Source organism: Rhinoraja longicauda, chromosome 25, assembly GCF_053455715.1.
Source record: "Rhinoraja longicauda isolate Sanriku21f chromosome 25, sRhiLon1.1, whole genome shotgun sequence".
In the NCBI taxonomy this organism is placed as follows: Eukaryota; Metazoa; Chordata; class Chondrichthyes; order Rajiformes; family Arhynchobatidae; genus Rhinoraja; species Rhinoraja longicauda.
This window is the reverse complement of record NC_135977.1, coordinates 3,138,208-3,160,471: the sequence shown is the minus strand read 5'-3', so window position 1 is coordinate 3,160,471 and position 22,264 is coordinate 3,138,208. Positions and strand designations below refer to the sequence as shown.

General features: G+C 43.0%; 1 protein-coding gene across 3 annotated transcripts in view; it reads right to left on the bottom strand.

The window, feature by feature from the left end:
- txnrd2.2 (thioredoxin reductase 2, tandem duplicate 2) overlaps window positions 1-22,264 on the bottom strand; it is a 58,138-nt gene that overhangs the window by 20,316 nt on the left and 15,558 nt on the right. For all 3 annotated transcript variants that reach the window (XM_078421741.1, XM_078421742.1, XM_078421743.1), the window contains exons 5-11: window positions 18,719-18,793; window positions 18,487-18,565; window positions 17,486-17,548; window positions 15,364-15,431; window positions 5,729-5,748; window positions 4,787-4,878; window positions 3,370-3,544 (exon numbers count right to left, since the gene is read on the bottom strand). In XM_078421741.1, coding sequence (XP_078277867.1) covers window positions 3,370-3,544; window positions 4,787-4,878; window positions 5,729-5,748; window positions 15,364-15,431; window positions 17,486-17,548; window positions 18,487-18,565; window positions 18,719-18,793 — 572 coding nt within the window. The remainder of the gene's footprint in view (window positions 1-3,369; window positions 3,545-4,786; window positions 4,879-5,728; window positions 5,749-15,363; window positions 15,432-17,485; window positions 17,549-18,486; window positions 18,566-18,718; window positions 18,794-22,264) is intronic.

Below are 22,264 nucleotides of genomic sequence, written 5' to 3'. Positions count from 1 at the left end.
ATGATCTAGAGATACAGAGTGCAGAATATTGCTCTCAGCATTATAGCGTGTCAGTTCAAGATTCAATTTAATTGTCATATGTACCAATTAAGGTACAGTGAAATTTGAGTTACCATACAGCCATATTAAGTAAAAAGCAACAAGACACACCGCTACATAAACACAGTTCCACAGACAAAGTCCATAATGGGGCAGAGGTGATTCGGATAGTTCCATAGCTTTTGGAATATGTTTAGAGGTTTTGATGCTCGAAGAAACAGGCTGTTCCCAAGTTCTCCCAAGACAACAAGGGGTTATCAGAAACTATAGGAGCGAGTGTTACTGCATGCTGTATTGGAATGCTCTGCTTGGTACATATATGATAATAAAACCCTCTTGATAAAAAAACGGGACGGTATTATATAAGTGGCGGTAGTCAGTACAACTCAGCATGGCAAAGTGAAGATGCATCACGGTGATTAAAGAGTTAACTACAATTCTCCAGCTTCTCTCGCATTGCCTAAAACACCTGGTTTGGGCGTGTTAAATTTAGGAAAAAAAACTGATGTTAACTCAAAACCACAGATCAACGGGCTTATTTTTCTCCGGTTCTGAGCAAGGTGGGGCTGGGCAAGAAAAGTGTCAAGATCTTCATGATGGATTCATTGTTAGAAATTCTGACTGAGAAAAAAATTAGGTGGATAACTTGTTGTTGAACCTGTCTCAGGACACCTTTGTATTTATATACTGTAATGCTTTGCATTCTTAACTCTGCAAGGCAGATTTTTAAAAAAAAAGTTGCACAGACCCAGTTTGCATACCTGTGAGTCCATAAGACTTGAATAACTCACAAAGGACGATACACGAGGTTTATTCAAGGATGGCGTAATCATGAACTACTTCCCAAACAACACTAACCCATCAATAAATCAGTGTTTGTCTGGCAGGCGATTGAGACAAGAAAGTTAGTTTGGACGCCAGCTTAGTTCCCATGCTGGATTAATCAGAGCAACGAAGAGTTAATATTGGCTAGGCTGGGGCAACAGGTCACACATGACTAACGCAGGTACGGACAATGATGGTGCACAAGGCAACTGGTGGAAGTCAAAGAAACTGCAGGATAATCTAAAAATGTTGAAAACGTTCAGCAAGTCAGGCAGCATCTCTGGAAAGGGAAACTGTTAATGCTTAAGATCAAAGAGCTTTTGTTAGAACTGGGAAAGAATGAAAACATAGAAACATAGAAAATAGGTGCAGGAGTAGGCCATTCGGTCCTTCGAGCCTGCACCGCCATTCAATATGATCATGGCTGATCATCCAACTCAGTATCCCGTACCTGCCTTCTCTCCATACCCCCTGATCCCTTTAGCCACAAGGGCCACATCTAACTCCCTCTTAAATATAGCCAATGAACTGGCCTCAACTACCTTCTGTGGCAGAGAATTCCACAGATTCACCACTCTGTGTGAAAAAAAACTTTCTCATCTCGGTCCTAAAAGACTTCCCCCTTATCCTTAAACTGTGACCCCTTGTTCTGGACTTCCCCAACACCGGGAACAATCTTCCTGCATCTAGCCTGCCCAACCCCTTAAGAATTTTGTAAGTTTCTATAAGATCCCCCCCTCAATCTTCTAAATTCCAGCGAGTACAAGCCGAGTCTCTCCAGTCTTTCTTCATATGAAAGTCCTGCCATCCCAGGAATCAATCTGGTGAACCTTCTCTGTACTCCCTCTATGGCAAGAATGTCTACAAGTTAGTAGAGTTATAGTGAGGCAGGGGAACAGGCCATTTGGCCCACTGTGCCTGTGCCGAACAAAAATGCTAAAATAAACTAGCTTCCTCTGCCTGGGGACCAAAACTATGCACAGGATTCCAGGTAAAGACTCACCAACAACCTGTATAACTGGAACTAAACATCCTTTTTGGAAACACTTTTTGCAATGAAAGCCAAAATTTAATTTGCCTTCTTAACTACTTATTGGGACTGCCTGCCAACGTCTTGGTTTCATGCGCCAGAGTACTTGGCGGCACGGTGGCGCAGCGGTAGAGTTACTGCCTTATAGCACTTGCCGTGCCAGAGACCCGGGTTCGATCCCGACTACGGGTGCTGTCTGTACGGAGTTTGTACATTCTCCCTGTGACCTGCGTGGGTTTTCGCCAAGATCTTCAGTTTCCTCCCGCACTCCAAAGGCGTACAGGTTTGTTGGTTCATTGGCTTGGTGTAAATTGTCTCTCGTGCACGTAGGATAGTGTTAATGTGCAGGGATTGTTGGTTGGTGTGGACTCGATGGGCCGAAGGGTCTGTTTCCGTGCTGCATCTCTAAACTAAACTACTCAGTTCCCTCTGAACTCTCTGATGAGGTAGTTGAAGAGGACCTAACAATCAGCGCAGCAGCGCAGCATGACCCCCTATAAATAAGAGTTGGGTTTAGGTTTAATATTGTCACTTATGCCAGGTTACAGTGAAAAATATTGTTTTGCATGCCATCCAAACAGATAATACATGAATGCAATCAAGCCAAGCTCTAGTGCAAAAGGTAGACCAAAGGGAAAGATACAGAGTGCAGAATACACGGCCCGTTCTCAGATTTGCCCCCTTTATGAAAATGGTCTCTTTCGCAAGTCCATGAAGTCACCTTGCAAGCTCTCCTTGTAAATGTCCAACACTAGAGGGCATAGCTATAAGGTGAGAGGGGGAAAGTTTAATGGTTATGCGCGGGGCAAGTTTTTTTACACAAAGAGTAATGGGGGGCCCAGAACGCGCTGCTGGGGATGGTGGTGGAACCAGATATGATAGTGGTGTTTAAGAGGCTTTTAGATAGGCACATGGAAGTACAAGCAGAGAGGGATCTGAATCATGTGCAGGCAGAGATTAGTTTAACTTGGCAGCATGTGCGGCACAAACATTATGGGCCAACGAGCTTGTATCTGTGCTGTACTGTTCTATGTGAACGAGAAGGTTTGAATGCAAGCCAAAAGTTCTTGTCAGTCAAGTTTTAGAAATCACAGACGTTACCCTTCGACAAACAGCCTCTAATGCCAATTAGCGAGTGTTCCGAGAACAATGACGACTTGAGCAGTGAGCTGGACAACAAACAATACCCGCTGAACCAAAACCCAACGCTTCTTAATAATGTTTTGAAACCGCTGCCAAGCAATGCAAAACCGCACATCACACAAAAATAATAATGACTATAACTAGCGACAGATAAAGTGAATTATGGCATTCCAATGATCTGTAAAACTATGAAGGCTGGCTCGCATAAAGGCTACATCTTTGGCAATATTGAAACATAATACCTCCAATCCAGGGCCATGTAAATGCATGTCTTATAGATGCCTTACAGCAGTGTTGGTGTTTACTGGAATGCTAAAAATTGACATTCTCACCTACTGCCCACATCACTGTGTCAAAGGACTCTCGTTCTTCTATGTTAGACGCCAGATTTTTCCACACAACCTGCAGTTTGCCATTGTTCAGTTTTTCAATTTTGATGGGAGTGCACTTCCAAAAGATCCGGGTGCCGTAAGATGTCATGTAGTCTGTCACCAAGTGAGCCATTTGCTGCATTAAATGAAGGGGGAGAGCACGTTGAGAAGCAGCAGCATTTATTTGTCAACATCAGGGCCCACATTTCCCACGTTTACACAGAGCCATTTGTGAAGCAACGACTAGAGTTGTTCGAATAACTAGCACAGTGGCCGCACAGTCGCACAGGTGGTGGAGCTGCTGCCTCACGGCGCCAGAAGACCCAGGTTCAATCCTGTCTGTGTGTGTGCAGTTTTCACTTTCTCCCCGTGACTGCAGGATTTACTCTGGGTGCTCCGGCTTCCTCCCACATCCCAAAGACGTGCGCGTTTGTTGCTTAATTGGCCTCTGTAAATTGCACCTAGTGTGTCGGAAGGGAATGAGAAAGTGGGATAACATAGAACTTGCGGTAAAGGGCGATCAAAGGGCAGTGTGGACTCGGAGGTCCATAGGGCCTGTTTCCATGCTCTGTCTTTCAATCAATTGAACACACATAAAACTGACGTTACAGATCATAAACCAGTTCATCGTCATTTCAGGATGTCTCAAACTACTTCCCAATAACCAAAACACATTTCGACCTGCTACATTCCCTGACAAACTGTTAAACCATTTCCTGACAAGCATCCAACATCACAAAATAGACTAGTCTTGCCCAATCACCAAGTTTTTGTTCTGATTTTCATACCTCTGTTTGTGGAAGTTTCCTGTGCTGTACTTGCTAGGCCGTATAGACGTCAAAAAGGTGTGGAAGATGTTATATCAATGCAAGTTTTTTTTTCTAAAAGGTCTGTCTCACTTAATTCGACATTCGATTAGGTTCTTTAGTCTTCAGAAAACACATGTAGAAGTAGCTGGAAATGGCCACCACGTCAGTGTGCAGTGGGCATTAAGAGCCAAAACGTCTAATCACTCTCACTCTTCTAAGAGGTTCTCTATGATGGTGACAGCAATGCGGGACCTGCAGACCACCCCAGGGCCACCATTGTTGGATTGGAACAAGGTCTGGCCACTGCCAACTCAGACAGCACCCATCCTTCCGAAGAAGCAGTTACACAGGCTGATCTCCACAGGTAGACACTAAGTGCCGGAGTACCTCAGCGGGTCAGGCAGCATTTCTGGAGAAAAAGGACAGGTGACGCTTGTAAGATAGAACTAGTGTGCGAGTGATCACTGATTGGCACAAACTCGATGGGCCGAAAGACCTGGTTCCACGCTGTATCTCTAAACCAAACTAATGGATTGTAATTCAAAATAATGGTAAAATTTACGTTATACCTGATCAAAGCCACGGAGAGGAATGCTTCGCACCATAAGTGAAGTATCCAAGCCAAACCCAGTTAGAAAGCCAGCACACTCCAGGCCCACATCTGGTGAAGCATCGTGCTAAAGATACAAACATTACTGTAACATGGCAACCCCTGATCTAAGACATTGAGACAAAATTAGTCGATTCGGCCCTTCGAGTCTGCTCAGCCATTCAATCATGGCTGATCTATTTTTCCCTCTCAATTCCATTCTCTTGCTTTCTCCCCATAACCTTTTGATGCCCTTACTAATCAAGAACCTATCAATCTCCACTTTAGAAATACCCAATGACTTGACCTCCACCGCCATCTGTGGCAAGGAATTCCACAGATTCACCACCCTCTGGCTAAAGAAATTCCTCCTCATCTCCACCCTAAAGGTATGTTCTTTTACTCTGAAGTTGTACCCTCTGGTCCTAGACTCTCCCACTACTGGAAACATCCTCTCCATGTCCAATCTATCTAGTAGGCCTTTCGTTATTCGGTGGGTTTCAATGAGATCTCCACACATTCTTCTAAACTCCAGTGAGTACAGGCCCAGATTATTTAATGGATTTACTCAGCAGGTCAGGGAGCATCTGTCGAGGGAATGGCCAGGCAACGCTTTGGGGGAAGATCTGGTTGACTCCAGGATAGACTAAATTAGGTTATCAGGTCAATGAGCCTGAAGAAGGGTTCCGACCAAAATATTGCCTTTCCATTCCCCTTCATAGATGCTACCCGACCCGCTGAGTTCCTCCAGCACTTTGGGTATTACTGCTATTGGATTCAAAATAATGCTTTGTTAAATGAGGTGATTGGCTTCATGCCAGGTTCATCAGCTTAAAATTAACTTTAGCTCCTTTAAAACATTTCAGTTAAAACCAAAATTTATGAGATGTTTACTAATCCAAAAGGGTTTTCAAAAGGATACAGCTTGCACCAATAACTAATCTGTAAAGAAAAAAAAGACAAAAATAAGTTATAACCCAAGTTTTAGTTTTGGAGATGCAGCATGGAAACAGGCCCTTCGGCCCATCGAGTCCATGCCGACCATCGATCACCCGTTCACTCAAGTTCTAGGTTATCCCACTCTGGCATCCAATCCTTACACACTAGGGGTAATTTATAGAGGCCAATTAATCTACAAATCTGTACGTCTTTGGAGTGTGGGAGGAAACCGGAGCACCCGGAGAAAACGTGCAGAGAACGTGCAAACTCCGTACAGGCAGTACCTGCAGTCAGGACCCGCGTTTCTGGCGCTGTTAGGTAGCAACTCTACCACTGCGTCACTGGCCACTTTGGGTGATGTTTTGGGTCGGGACCCTTCTTCAGAGAGATTGTGATGGTGGGGAGAAAGCTGGAAGCGAGATGGGGGCAGGACAAAACCTGGCGAGTGATAAGTGACGGATAACATCATAAACAAAGTTCTCTGGCCAATGCACGGAAGGTTACAGTTCGAGAGGGAGAACCTAGACAGACGAAAAGCGGAGTTGCAAAATGAGGTGCAGGGAGAAATGTCTGGCAGGGCAGGCTGGGCCATTCCTCCACTTGCAGTGGAACAAAAGGGAAATAAAAAAACAAGCTGACAACATAGATGGATGGCTGATACAGACAGAGAAATCCGAGACACTGTAATGCTGTAATTTGGAGCAAAAAATAAATCCATTCATTGGATAGGAATGAGCATAGATGGCATGTGTATCATTTTACATTGGGCTGAACTACAATGCAAGTGCTTAGAAGCAAGCACTTCCTTCCCAGACAGACCCAGGGCCCTTGGGCACTAAACTGCAACAAAACGCTCAAGGTTTAATTTTATCAAAATATCTTAAGGGATGTTATATATCAAATGAACCACATGCAGACCAAACATCAGTCTGAAGAAGACTCTTATTAGCATCTGCAGTTGCACCATAGAAAGCTTCCTATTGGAATGAATCACATCTTGATTTGGCAACAGCTCTGCCCAAGACCACCGGTAATTGCAGAGATTTGTGGAGGTAGCCCACTCTATCTCATACACCAGACTCCCCACCATGGCTCCATCTACACCTCACCCTGCCTTGGGGAAGCTACTACATAACCCCGACATCCTCTCTTCTCCCATTTCCTATCGTGCAGAAGATGCTACCAGATTCACAACCGCTTCTTTCCAACCGTTATCAGACTACTGAATGGCTCTCCACATGACAAGATTAGAAATTGTTCAGCCAGAGCTGAACTTCTCGGCATCTGCATACATTGGCATCTCGTGCTTCTTGTGTGTGGTGGTGGAAAGATTGGTGGAAACAGGGCCGCTACGTGAACGCTCTTTCCTTGACCCCTCATGCAACTATAACACTATAATGCTTTAACATTATATTCTGCACTTTGGCTTTTTTTCTCTTTGTACCATCTGTTATATTTGTCCATTGTTCAATTATATGCTTCAGCACTTTCTGTCTATCTATGCTGCCTAACCTGTTGAGTTACTCCAGCACTTTGTGTCTTTTTTTTCTCATGTACACTGTGATGGGCCTCTGGAAATCTATGCTGCAAATATTGAAAGAAAAAGCTTTTGCTATGTGTGTGGCCCACACAAGACTGAACATCAAGACACTTGAGGTGATGGTGAAATGGATAATCACTTCAGGCATTAACAATATATTGCCAAGTGAAAGTGTAATACATATTGTAGAGGAACACTAGCCTCAAGGGTTACATCAGTGGTGTTAATTCACAATGAGTCACGGTGAATTTACCTCAGGCTGATGTCCAGAATCCCATCGTCCATTTATGCTCAACATTTGAAGCTTCCAGCACCTCACCGATGTTTCTTTAAGTGCAAATACCACCACCTTCAAGCTGGCTGAAGTAAATCTGTTTCATGCAGATACTGCAAGCCAGATTGTGCTGGAGGTTGTAGAGATCTGCCAGCCAGCCACGTGCGAGCTGGTCAATTCATTTCTGACTTCTACCCCTACTCAAAGTAATGCCAAGGTCAGGAGGAGCGATAGGATAAGAAACGGCACATTTGACCTCGCATTCCACTGCTGGCCACAGCAATGCGTTTCGGGGCAGAGTTCAGACGTGTGAAATTGTGGGGCCAGATGCACTTTACATCTAAACACAAAGTGTTGGAGGAACTCGGCGGGTCAGGCGGCAGATGTGGAGGGAATGGACAGATGATGTTTCGGGTCAGGACCCTTCTTCTTCAGACCACAACATCACCATCCTAAACATCACTTATCCATTCCGTCCACAGATGCTGCCTGAGCCACTGAGTTCCTCCAGCACTTTGTATTTTGTCAAAATTCTAGCATCTGTAGTCCCTTGTGTCACATCTAGTCTGTTAGCCAACGTAGCAAACTCCATTCACTTGAACAGAGTCCCTTGTTTTATAGTCATAGATTGCTACAGTGTGGAAACAGGCCCTTCAGCCCAACTCGCCCACACCGGCCAACAATGTCCCAGCTACCCTAGTCCCACTTGCCTGTGCTTGGTCCAAAACTCTCCAAACCTTTCCTATCCATGTACCTGTCCAACTGTTTCCTAAATGATGGGATAGTCCCAGCCTCAACTACCTCCTCTGGCAGCTTGTTCCATACACCCACCACCCTCTGTGTGAAAAAGTTACCCCTCGGATTCCTATTAAATCTTTTCCCCTTCACTTTGAATCTATGTCCTCTGGTCCTCGATTCCCCTACTCTGGGTAAAAGACTCTGTGCATCTACCTGATCTATTCCTGATCTCATGTTTTAGTTAATTCTTTACATAAAGTTCTTTAATTTACATTTGTAAGTCAACCTAATTATTTTACTTTTATTAATTAAATCATTAATTAAATCATTTTGTACGTTTGTAAATTAATCTCTTCATAAGAGACATTTAAAAGTACTGGGGCGCTACAGTGGCACAGCAGTAGAGTTGCTGCCTTACAGTGCCAGAGACCCAGGTTCGATCTGACTACAGGTGGTCTGTATGGAATTTGTACGTTCTCCCTGTGACTGCATGGGTTTGCTCCGGGTGCTCCGGTTTTCTCCCACACTCCAAAGACGTACAGGTTTGGAGGTTAATTGAACTTTGTTAAAAAAAAGTAAATTATCCCTAGTGTGTAGGATAGTGATAGAGTACAGGGGTCGCTGGGCAGCGTGGACTCGGTGGGCTGAAGGGCCTGTTTCCACACTGCATCTCTAAAGTGCAAAGTCTAAAGCACTGCAAAGACTTTTTAACAGCAGTGAGATGACTAGAGGCCATCAGCAGTATGAGGTGAGGCCAAGTCACTGCTGTGGACCACTCCACTGTTGTGGGCAACCACCAAAGGAAGGATCGCAGGGCACTTGCATTCACATGGGTGCAAAGTTAAGTGCAGTATGTAAATGGCATAGGCAGTAACAGCGGGCATCGGTGGATCAAGTAGGGTCTTTCAAGCAGTTTACATACTGTGCCAATTCCAGGGCACTTTACTGAAGTCACGATCGGTCCTTCGATCTCCAGCACAATTCTCGGGTGGGGGGGAAGGCGTAACTATGAGCATGCTTTCATGTCACTGACACAAACTTGGCAGGAGAACGCAAGTCAGGTCTGGACGTGGCTGTTGAGACCACCTCTCATACATGGTTTGGTCTTCAGAACAGAGAGAGTAAACCTTCCCAAGTCCTTTAAATGTACCTGAAGTTTTTGATCATTCCTTTCATTCACTACATTATAAAAATTTACGAAGCACACCAAAATGTTCTAACATTTCAGTTCAGCGCGAGACTTTGGGCATTAGTTTAATTTAGTTTATCGATACAGCATGGAAATGGTGCTGGTTCTTCAGCCCACCCCGATCACCCGTATACTGTAATCCCAGTTTGTATCCTACGCACTAGGGGCAATTTACAGAAGCCAATTAACCTGCAAACATGTACGTCTTTGGAATGTGGGAGGAAACACACATGGTCACAGGGAAAATGTACAATCTCCACACAGACAGCACCCGTAGTCAAGATCGAAACCAGGTCTCTGGTGCTGTAAGGCAGCAACGATACCACCGCGCCACTGTACCACCCTACTACATGTTAAGTGTTGAATGTTGTTAGGGATACTACTACTCTCATGGCATCTAAACACATTAAAAACATTTTTTTCCCCCTAGAGATAAGTCGATAAACATGAACATAATACTTAGATCTGGCCACAGGCTAGCCAAGTCACAGCCCACAGTACAACTCTCTTCTTGGGAACACAATCTGAATTCAACGCATTTCAGTTGAAAACCAATATTACCCACAGTCTTGGAAAACACAGAGAAATCAGCCTTCAAGGCAGCTTTTCAGTTTTTCGTATTTTTCAAAAAAAGTTCAAGCATTTTCTTTTGAGCAAGGCCATTCAGGGCGGCACAATGGCACAGGGGTAGAGTTACTACTGTCCTACAGTGCCAGAGACCCGGGTTCGATCCTGACTACGGGTGCTGACTGTACAGAGTTTGCACGTTCTCCCTGTGACCGTGTAGGTTTTCTTCGGGTGCTCCAGTTTCCTCCCATTCTAATGATGTGCAAGTTTGTAAGTTAATTGGCTTCTGTAAAAAGTCCCTAGTGTGTAGGATAGAATTAGTGTATGGGTGATCGTTGGTCAGCACGGACTCGGTGGGCCAAAGGGCCTGTCTCCACGCTGTATGACTGAATTGAACTAAATGCTCCATTAATAATTTGGTTCCGAGTAATGAAAGTAGTACATAGAAAGTGCTTTGAAACAGGTCGAAAATAACGTTAACTAGTTGTATGACAAGATATTCCAGGCAAAGTCTAGTCGTATTTGCTGACAAAGTGCAGAAAAGCTACTGTAACGCCCCGAGGTTTATTCCAACTATTACGGCAGGAATGTGACAATGTAAACAGCGATACACCTCCCATACTCTGTTAAAACCTGTATCAACAGCCACCGGACAAAAGTAGAATTAGAAATAAGATCTACTGTGTGTATAATCAAGATCACTGCTATTTGCAGTCCTCAACATGATTAATTTCACCCTGTCAATTACAATCTGTAGCTAGCTTCAAGAATTACAAGGTATTTCCATTGCCAAAAAACCCGAGTTTTTTTAATTGTGCTTTTCTGCCCCAAAGGCTCTTAGAACATTAGCCTCTGATTTCACCCTGAAGCAGAAATAAGTCATATTGCCCATTGGTCCCCAAATGCTGGACATTTACTGCTATCTAGTGGTAGAAAAGTGAAATAGCGACAATCAAAAATGGGGAAAAAAAACCTTCATTATAACTAATACATGAAAATTAAAATTAAAAAACTAAAGAGGCATGTTCAAAACAATGTGCGAGAGTAACAAAGGTCAGGCAACATCTGTGGTGGAAATGGACATGCAATGTTTTGGGTTAAACTGGAAAAGAGTTCCAACCCGAATCATCACCTGCCCGTTCTCTTCACAAATGCTGCCTGATCCGCAGTTACCCCAGTTCTTTGTGTTCTGCTGAAGATTCCAGCACCTGCAGTTCCTTCTGTCACTAAAGGCAGATATTTAAAAGTTTAAAAGTGGCCTTTGTGGAGATAACAGGTCATACAGGTCATAACTGCATCACTGAAAAAACTGCATCACTGAAATAAAATCTTGGCTTCAATCAAATTTCCTCAAACTCAATTGCAACAAATCTGAAATCATCATCATTGGTCCAAAAACGCTCACCAAATCCACCCAAAACTTCATCCTCAACATTGATGGTCTCCCAGTATCCACCTCCCCTCACATCCGGAATCTTGGAATCATCTTTGATCAAACCCTCTCCTTCGACAAACACATCAAACACATCACAAAGACAGCCTTCTTCCACCTCAAAAACATTGCCCGTCTCCGTCCATCCCTCTCCTCCACAGCTGCAGAAACCCTCATCCACACCTTCATCACCTCCCGTCTGGACTACTGCAACAGCCTCCTCTATGGCGCACCCTCAAAAATCATCAGTAAACTTCAATACATTCAAAACTCCGCTGCCCGTCTACTCACCCACACCCCGATCCGTGACCATATCACCCCCGTCCTTTACAAACTCCACTGGCTCCCCATCCCCCAGAGAATCCAGTACAAAATCCTCCTCATAACCTACAAAGCCCTCCATAACCTGGCCCCATCCTACCTGACCGACCTCCTCCACAGGCACACTCCCACCTGCACCCTCCGCTCTGCTGCTGCCAATCTCCTATCCCCCCACATCCGGACCAAACTCAGATCCTGGGGGGACAGGGCTTTCTCCATCGCTGCTCCCACCCTATGGAACTCACTACCCCAAACCATTAGAGACTCCTCCACACTCACCACATTCAAAACATCGCTGAAGTCTCACCTGTTCAGTACTGCCTTCAACCACTGAAGATCACCTCACCTTCTGTCTCCTTTCTCTGTCCGTTTACTTATTTACTTATTTACCTATTTATTCATTTCCCTATGTTCTCTAAATCTCTGTAAAGCGTCTTTGAGTATATGAAAAGCGCTATATAAATAAAATGCATTATTATTATTATTATAACAGGCAATAGACATCGTGGAAACAGGCCCTTCAGCTCAACTTACCCATGTCGACCAAGATGCCCTATCTACACTAGTTCCATGTCCCTGTGTTTGGCCCACATCCTTCTAAACCTTTCCTGTCCATGTACTTGTCCAAAAGTCTTTTAAATGTTGTCATGGTACCTGCCTTAACTACCTCCTTCCATATTCCCACCATCCACTGTGTGAAAAATCAGGTTCCTATTAAGTTTTTCCCTTCTCACCGTAAACCTATGTCCTCTGGTTCTTGATTCCCCTCATCTGGGCAGAAAATTCCAAGGTCAGACATTATTTCGAATGTAGATCTGAAACTTTGGAACACCGACATCTTTTAATCATGGGTAGGAATGTTTTGGCGGGATACGGGGCAGAACAGTCAAGCAGGACGAGCAACTTGGTTGGCCTGGACCAGTTAGGCCAAAAGGCCGGTTTTCATGTTGTACAGGTATATGATTTTAACCTCTCACTGTTTAAGTTTTTCATTCCAAAGTGGAAGGCCTTAAATGTTTCATGCTATATTCTCTCAGCCAAGTCCCTGAATTACAAAAAACTAGCGGGCAGCTCTGGCGAGTGGATGAGGCGGCAATGTTGTTTTTGTCGACGTAACAGTTCAGCCATTATTTCAGGTTTAGATCTGAAACACCAACATCTTTCAATCATGGATAGGAAAGGTTTGGAGGAATAGGGCCAGGCAGCAGGCAAGTGGGACTAGGCTGAAGAAGTCAGTCTGAAGAAAGGTCCCAATCCAAAACATCTCCTATCTATGTTCTTCAGAGATTCTGCCTGACCACTGAGATGTTCCAGCAACTTGTTCTTTTTTGTAACCAGCATCTGCAGTTCCTTGTTTCAGCAATTGCCTTTAGTTGCAAAAGTGTTTGTAGTTTAAGATAGGTCACACTAGTGGATCATAGTGTATGCCTTTAACAAGATGTACCAACAGCATCTTAATGGTGAATGTATCTGGTTGATTCTGTAATATATTTCATTTAAAACTGCATGCCTTCAGTCCTAGTTGTCTCTGTGCTGAATATGTGTATGAAACAATTCAACGATTTTCTGACACGACAAATCCGATTAAAGCTGTAGTCCAGACATCAATAAAAAAATCTAACAGCCAATTATAGTCAAAAAAGATTTAGTTGATGACACGACTTTGTTTATTAAATTAAATTCAGTACGGAGAGTTCAAGTTTCATTTAGAATTCTTGGGTTGAATTGTGCAAAACATCAAAGAGCAGCTTCCATTTTTAGGCAAGTCCTTCTACGCTCGTTTGAAAAAAACAATTTTGTTAACTAAGCTGTTGACGGCGTTAGCTGACATTATTCTAACTGCAATTTTTAGTCCATTATGCTTGAATATACAAAAAGAAAAGAAAACTTGCAGATGCTGGAATGAAAACAGAAACTGCTTGAAATAGTCAGCAGGTCAGACAGCATCCATGAAAAGAAAAACAGAGTCAATGCTACAGGTCAACGATGCTGTTCGACCTGTTCCTCGCTTTGTGTAGTTTCTGTTTTCATTGTGCTTGAATATACATTGTGGATCCTAATGCAAAATATCTTTCAATTTACAGCTACTTTCTCTGTACTATCACTGCAGCCACCGTCACTCCTTGCAGTTCAAGAATGCATTCAAGAATGAATGAATCATCATTCATCCAAAATCCAAAGCAAAATGTCAAAACCACAATTTCTAAGAGTGCATCCACAGGAAAAATTATATTGCTTGAGCAATGAAATTAACACCCTCGCAATCCTGAGCATATCTGCATTGATCGCAAAGTTTTGCATTTTTAGAATATGGCACTGGGCGGCACGGACTTGGAGGGCCGAAAAGGCCTGTTTCCGGCTGTATGTATATGATATGATATGATAAGTAAAAGGAATGTTTAATTATTTTTCAATTACCAATGTAATTAATTTTCTAGTGTCTTCAGCTTAAAACTCCAGAGAACTACTTATAAAATATAAGACATCTTGAGACCAGGAATAAGTCTTCAGTGAGCTTGATGTGGGAAATTTGCTGATTGCTGAAGTAATTGCAACCTATAGCTATCCTAAGGCAAATAGCTAAATATAACTAAAAACTCTTTGAAGTTCCCATCACATATCCTTTGAAGGACGAGAACAGAAAACTATGAAGTTCATCAAGACACACTGGTGAATTAATAGTGTTCTGGCATGTATTCAACAAAACACTGGAAAAAATTTTGAAGAGCAATTTCTGCATTTTAATGATATGTTGCTGACGATCATTCTCAAAATTCATATTTTTGACTTTATCCTCCTTTCCCCAAGACGAAGCAGTTCAAATCAAGTTAAGAGTATTCATTTGTCAACTTCTTTACAAGGAGAGCATATCTGAGGCATAAAAGCAGTCAGATCTGCAACTTTGAATATTGCACAAACACAGGTCATTCAACCGTGACACTATTCAGTGTATGCATTTTGAAGCAATCAGAATCAGATCTTGTAATGACCTCTAATCTGTTTTCTGGTGCATTCAGCAGCGAAAGATTCAAGTTTATCAACATCAGGCACACAATGAGAGCTCAGTAGATAGCTGGACAATTTATTTTAAAGATACAGGATGATGTGGAATAACTTGTAATTCACAACTGGAAATAAATGCTTATTATAAATCTTAGAGTTGGGCAGCACGGTGGTGCAGTGGTAGAGTTGCTGCTTCACAGCGCCAGAGACCTGGGTTCGATCCTGAATACGGGTGTTTGACTGTATGGAGTTTGTACGTTCTCCCCGCGACCTGCATGAGTTTTCTCCGAGATCTTCGAGTTTCTCCCACAATCTACAGGTTTGTAGGCTAATTTTCTTGGTATAAATGTAAATTGTCCCTAGTGTGTGTGTAGGATAGAGTTAATGTGCGGGGATCGCTGGTCGGCGCCGAAGGGCCCGTTTCCGCGCTGTTTCGCTAAACTAAACTAAACAATGCCAGGCCTGTAATTAATCCAAATAACCGCGGATTCATTAAAACACATTCTCTGGGGGATGGGAGATGAGGGGTCCAGCGGAAGAGACTCTTTACTCACGTTTTTCCCGGCGAATCTTGCAGCCAGAAAATGTCATCACTGGAAATGCAGAATTCAGCCCCTGGAACCTTTCAAAAGTAAATGATCACTTCACAGCCAAAGCACAGCTCCATATTCTCAAAAGGTCACAAAGTGTAGCTCAGCAGTTCAGGCACCATCTCTGGAGAACATAGATAGGCGATGCTGCTTCAGACTGATTGTTCTCCAGAGATGCTGCCTGACTGCTGAGTTACTCCGGCACTTTGGGTAAACCAGCATCTGTAGTTCCTTGTTTTCTACATTTTGAGAGCTCTATATTCTTGTCTGTCGCAAGAAAATAAACAGCACATGGGGTGGAGGGAGCTGTGCCAGAAGAGATTTACTGCTGAAGCACTATTCTGAATGATTATAAAGGTTTAATTTGAAGGATTTCAATCGTTATACTCTATATAAAACAGCTACTGGGGGGCAGATGGCATGTCAAGTTTAAACCGGAAGCACAGAGCTCTTAAAATCACTAGTGATTTAAACCGAAAATATTTGTAATACCAGCTTGATTCATCTGAATTGCCTTCAATTATTGAGTAGAGAAAATTAATGTGTAGATCCCTCCGTCTAATTGGACGTCGAGCAACACCGGCGGCAAGTATATAGGTCAGGTTCGACTGTGAGGTGTACTCCTCCCACATGAGGCAATCTAATTTTGGTTTTAAAATTCCATCATCATGACTGCAGAATAAATTGAAAGAGAAATGTCAAAGATTCAAGGCATAGCTTTAAGGAGAGAGCGGAAAGTTTAAAGGTAATGTGTGGGGCAGGAGTTGTTTTTGTTCAGAGTGGCGGGTGCCTGGAACACAATGCCAGGAGCGGCGATAGAGACAAAAATGACAGTGGCATTCAAGAGGTTTTTAGATAGGCACCAGGATATGCAGGGAACCGAGGGGTATTGATCATGTGCAGGCAGAGGAGATTAGTTTAACTTGACATCCTGTTCAGTATGGACATTGTGGACTGAAGGGCCTATGAAGTTACTATGTTGTTCCTGTGCTGTATTGTTCTATAAAAGGCAAAAGTAAAATCATGTCAGCAGCCCTTGGGTTTTCAAAAAAACAAAACAACAGCATGAGAAACATGGCTGCCGGGAAATGGAATCAAATGCATCTTTGTGAGCATGACTCTGGTGTCAACCATGAGGCAAACATAGTGAGAGATAGTAAAAATCCATCACCCAACCATGCCAGCATTTAGTCCTAAAGCTGAAAATGTCCCTGAACTGAGTAGCTAAGTTGGGCAGTAAATAAGCATCATACATATGCACTAAAATCACATGAAGGCCCAATTGGACATAGGTTGCAGAATTAATTAATTGAACGGCAGGCTGGGGTTAGGTGAGTTCCGAAAATAACAGTTTCATGGTCATCATTGTTGAGAGTGTTTCTCTTTAAGTAAAGATTCATTGATTTTTTAATTGCCCAACTGGTTAGGTGAGTTCCGAAAATAACAGTTTCATGGTCATCATTGTTGAGAGTGTTTCTCTTTAAGTAAAGATTCATTGATTTTTTAATTGCCCAACTGCTGTTGTAGGAATTGAATTTCTATCAATAGCCCAGGACTCCAAATAGCACTTCCACTCTCTGACTTAAACATTAGTTAAAGAGCAGACACAAAAAGCTGGAGTAACTCAGTGGGACAGTGAGACCCTTCTCAGCTGATTGACTTTATGAACTAACCAACTTGAGAGATTCAATTTGTGAACAAAGGTATTTTTCAATGTTCTTCCTTCTTTGGATCTTTTGAGTTTGTGCATCTTGTAAAGATTTTGCATGTAACCCTTTGCCAAATCTCTTAAATTGCCTTTGAGACAGGGAATCCAGACATACATAATAGTTTAAGTCCAGCATCCTGACAAAATATCTCGCCTAGTAAAAAAGTGTGCACTTTGATTTAGTAAGGCAGAATCTACCATAATGTTCTCAACACCAACAGCTGATCACAAGGAAAGTCAAAACATTATGGTATGCTCTTTTGCTTAATACAATTTTTTTCCTATGAATGGCCATATTTGACATCCTAAAAGTGAAATTATCCAGAAGTTCCCGAAAACGATGAATTGTGGATTGGACACGAAGCAATTAATACTTACATTTGAGGGATACTTTGGTCTTCCCCCTGTTGCTAGAACAATGTTTTCAGCAGTCAGAAGGGTCTGCAAAAATAATCCATATTCACCAGACAAAATTATTGGCCCATTAGTCAGATTAAGTTGTAAAGGAACACACTGCAGTTCACGAGTTATCAGAATTAAACCTCCTATAAATTGTAACTAATGTCTTACAATGGTTGAATTAATAGTCTCCAAACCTAGGCTGGCATGCTAGACCAGTGTGCGGTATAACTGCATAATCTGGCCCTATGACTGGCATAAACACATCAGTGGAAGACACGACACTACGGAAACTCCTGATTTTATAATTGCTGCTTAAGATGCAGGTAGCGTTTTGAATATTTTTACCAGCCAAAATCTCTTGAATCCTGAGACCTCTTCTCAGTCGCACTCTTCATCATCCACAGGTTAAATTCCCAAGACAGAATAGAAAAGAACAACAGAAGCAGTTGTGGGACGAATTGCTCAATCGGACTGGAGAAACTGACCTTGCATAAACTTTGACTGGTATTCCCAAGTCCAAAGGATTCAGTGAGTTAAGGGTTTATTCACAAAATGCTGGAGTAACTCAGCAGGTCAGGCAGCATCTCGGGAGAGAAGGAATGGGTGACGTTTCAGGTCGAGACCCTTCTTCAGACTGATCTTCAGACAGAAGGGTCTCGACCCGAAACGTCACCCATTCCTTCTCTCCCGAGATGCTGCCTGACCTGCTGAGTTACTCCAGCAATTTGTGAATAAATCGATTTGTACCAGCATTTGCAGTTATTTTCTTATACTACAGTGAGTTAAGGGTGTTGGATATATAGCAACATTAACATTTGGGGCTAACAGAAGCTTTCAGCGTTTTCATAAATGAATAAAGGTTACTCTTGGTTCCTCTCCTTGCTACGTGTGATTGATCCGAAAGCTTCTCTTCCTGATACTCCAAATTGCTTAAAACAAAAACTAAGTTTGCACTGCAAAGATATAAATGCACTCACCTTTTCACCTTTGTTGGACACCCCTTGAATGGTATGTTGGTCTACAAAAACCCCCTTGAGATTCAGATATTTCACCTTCCTGTTAAAAATGAATGGGTAATGCTCCACTTCAGAAATTATATGTCATAATAAATAATATTTTTGACAGATAAAAACTTACATTTGTCTAAGAAATTGAAACAGTTCTCATAAATTCCACATGGAAACGCTGGCAGAAGCATCTGACACTCACTTATCTTGAAGTTGCACTCGATGTCCCCAGTTTAAGGATTTCACGTGGTTTTGAATGGCATTTGCCATGACGCTCCTAAAGAGCAAAGGAAGGCATTGGTTTGGGTTAAATGCACGATCTAAACACAAATGAACGCACTGGAATCAGGGAGGGGCACATAATGATCCCCCCAATAATATACCGGAACAAAGACATAGTTCCCTCTTCGTTTAATTTACCTGAGAGATACAGCATGGAAACAAGCCCTACGGCCCACCGAGTCCATGCTGACCATCGATCACCCATTCACACTAGTTCTATGTTATCCCACTTTCTCATCCATTCCCTAAACTCTCAGGGCAGTTTGGAGGCCAATTAAATCCGCACGTTTTGGGGATGTGGGAGGAAACCGGAGCACCCAGAGGAAATCCACGCAGTCACAGGGAGAATGTGCAAACTCCACAGAGACTGCATCTGAAGTCAGGGTTGAACTATGCCAACCCCAAGACGCCAGAGTCTGTGGCGTAGTGAGGCAGCAGCTCTACCAGCTGCGCCACTGTGCTGCCCTCGTTTAACATCATAACAAATTAATAACACCATTAATTTTTTTAATGCTCCTTCAGTACTTCTCTCAAGTAAACCTCTAATTCAGGAGCCAATTTTAACTTTTGCAGAATGACTCAGGAACTCAGAGGCCAAAGTTGAGATTTACATTTTGTTCCAATGTTACGAACTTAGAATGTGAAGCTGCCACTGACAAGTTCTCTGTAGAGTATATCAAAACAAATATTCAAATCTTCATTCACTTCAAAGCATTGAGCTTGAAAAAAGTGTCATAAATAATGAAATAACAGCTATAGAGCTTGCATCAATATTTTGTGGCATAACTCAGGAGGTGAGAAATCCGAGATACGGTGAAAAACCTTTGTTGCGTGCCAACCAGTCAGCGGAAAGACTATACACGATTACAAATGAGCCGTCCACAGTGTAGATACATGATAAAGGGAATGACGACTAGTGCAAGGTAAAGTCCAGTAAAGTCCAACTAAAGAGTCTGAGGGTCTCCAATGATAGTAGCTCAGGACTGCTCTCTAGTTGTTGATAGGATGATTCAGTTGCCTGCGAACAGCTGGGAAGAAACTGTCCCTGAATCTGGAGGTGCACATTTTCACATTTCTGTACCTCTTGTTTGATGGGAGAGGGGAGAAGAGGGAGACTGGCGAGACTGGGGCGAGACTGGCCCTTGTTTATGCTGCTGGCCTTGCCGAGGCAAAGTGAAGTGTAAAAGGAGTCAATGGAAGAGAGATTGGTTTGTGTGACGGGCTGAGCTGCTCCACAACTCACTGCAATTTCTTGCGGTCTTGGATGGAGCTGTTCTCCAACCAGGCTGCGATACATCCCAATAAAATCTACTCGAATGCATCTACCATAAGAAACATAGAACCAGACAAGCTACCCAATGGGCCAATCTGGCCTCTTACCAATACTGTAATAATTCATTTTCAATTTCTTAAATGAAGGCAAATTTCTTCTTTGCCTAGCTTTTCATCTTCCCTTAACTACCCTTCAGTTAGCCTCCTGTAACCTATTTTATATCTCCACCTGCAATAGTAAATATGTACACAGTCCATTAACTGATGACTGAAGAATACTATGTGCCTGAGGACAGAGAGCATGAATCAAACATCTGCTATTTTTGTTCCTTGATGGGAACGCCCCCTCAAAGCAACGTGACAGCTGTGTGTTTATCATGCATCAGTTAAAGAGCAGACAAGTTAGAATGACTTCTTCATCACGTCAGAGGTGTGAGGCAACACACACCACAGACTTGCCATTGGGTTAGAGAGAATTATCAAACCAACAATTCTTTGTATTGCAGTCACTTTCCAAAGCTGACTGGCGCCTCACTGCCCAAATGTGCCTTTGGCTAACAGGCGAGATCATCAGACTGGTGCCACCCAAATTCAAAACAGATTAACTCATTTCCAACCGACATATTTAAGCAGAAACGCCTTAGAAAGTTAAAAACAGCAGTCTTACAACTCTTATAAGCCTTTGAAGTGCACACTAAGCAAACAATCAAGTTAACTTGGAGACACAAGAAACTGCAGATGCTGGAATCTTGAGCAAACCACAAAGTGCTGGAGGAACTCAGCAGGTCAGGCAGCATCTGTGGAGGGAATGGATTGGTGACATTTTGGGTTGGGACTCAAACGTATTTCCTCTGCAGTCATCTTTGAATAGTACGGGTGTCAGAGGTTATGGGGCAAAGGCAGGAGAATGGGGTTGTGACGGAAAGATAGGTCAGCCATGATTAAATGGCAAGATTGTTGATGGGCCGAATGGCCTGATTCTGCTCATAGAACTTATGAATCTATGTACTTTATAGCTCATAGTTTTTCTTTTATTTTTTTTAACTAGCAATGTTTTTAAGCTACTTCAAACATTGTGGAAATTTTGAATATTTATTGGGATATGGATTCATTGTTGTACAGCACGGAAACAGGCCCTTTGGACCAACTTGCCTATGCTGACCAAGATGCCCCATCTACACTAGTCCCACCTGCCTGTGTTTGGTCCATATCCATACCCCCCTAAACCTTTCCTATCCGTGTTGCCATAAATAAAGGAAACTAGGTCACGGTCTAGTTATATCACTGAGGCTCAATCGATGGAGTCAAGAGTGTTTAATTGTAATCCGTACAAGCAATGTAACAATGTAATTCCTACTTCCTGCAGCTTTGCAGTCACATTAGTGCAAAACACTCAAATAAATAAACAATAATACAATAAATTAATCATCCGTAATACAAGGTAACTAGACGAAAACAGCGCAAAACCACAGTCCGTGGTGCAACCAGAACAAAGTCCATAACAAATCATGGTTGCTGAGGCAATGGTTAGTGTTGGAGTGTACAAGATGGGTGCTGGGAAGAAGCTGTTCTGGAATCTGAAGGTCCCAGTCTTCAGGCTCCTATACTCTCAGTGGTAGTAGGGAGGTAAGAGTGTGGCCAAGGTGGTGGGTGTTTGCTAAAGCAGCTTTTTGAGGCAGCACCTCTTGTAGATCCCTTTGATGATGGGGAGGTGAGTACCCATGATGGACTGGGCGATGTCCACCAGTTTCTGCATTCATTCTCCTTCATTCCTGGGCGATAGAGTCACTGAACCAAGCTGTGGTGCAACCAGTCAGTCTGCTCTCTACAACATACCTATGATTTTTTAGATTTAGATTTAGAGATACAGCGCGGAAACAGGCCCTTCGGCCCACCGAGTCCGCGCCGCCCAGCGATCCCCACACATTAACACTATCCTACACACACTAGGGACAATTTTCACATTTATCCAGTCAATTAACCTACATACCTGTACGTCTTTGGAGTGTGGGAGGAAACCGAAGATCTCGGAGAAAAACCACGCAGCTCACGGGGAGAACGTACAAACTCCGTACAGACGGCGCCCGTAGTCAGGATCGAACCCGAGTCTCCGGCGCTGCATTCGCTGTAAGGCAGTAACTCTACCGCTGCGCCACCATGCCGCCCAATGAAGATTCCATAGCATATTCCATCA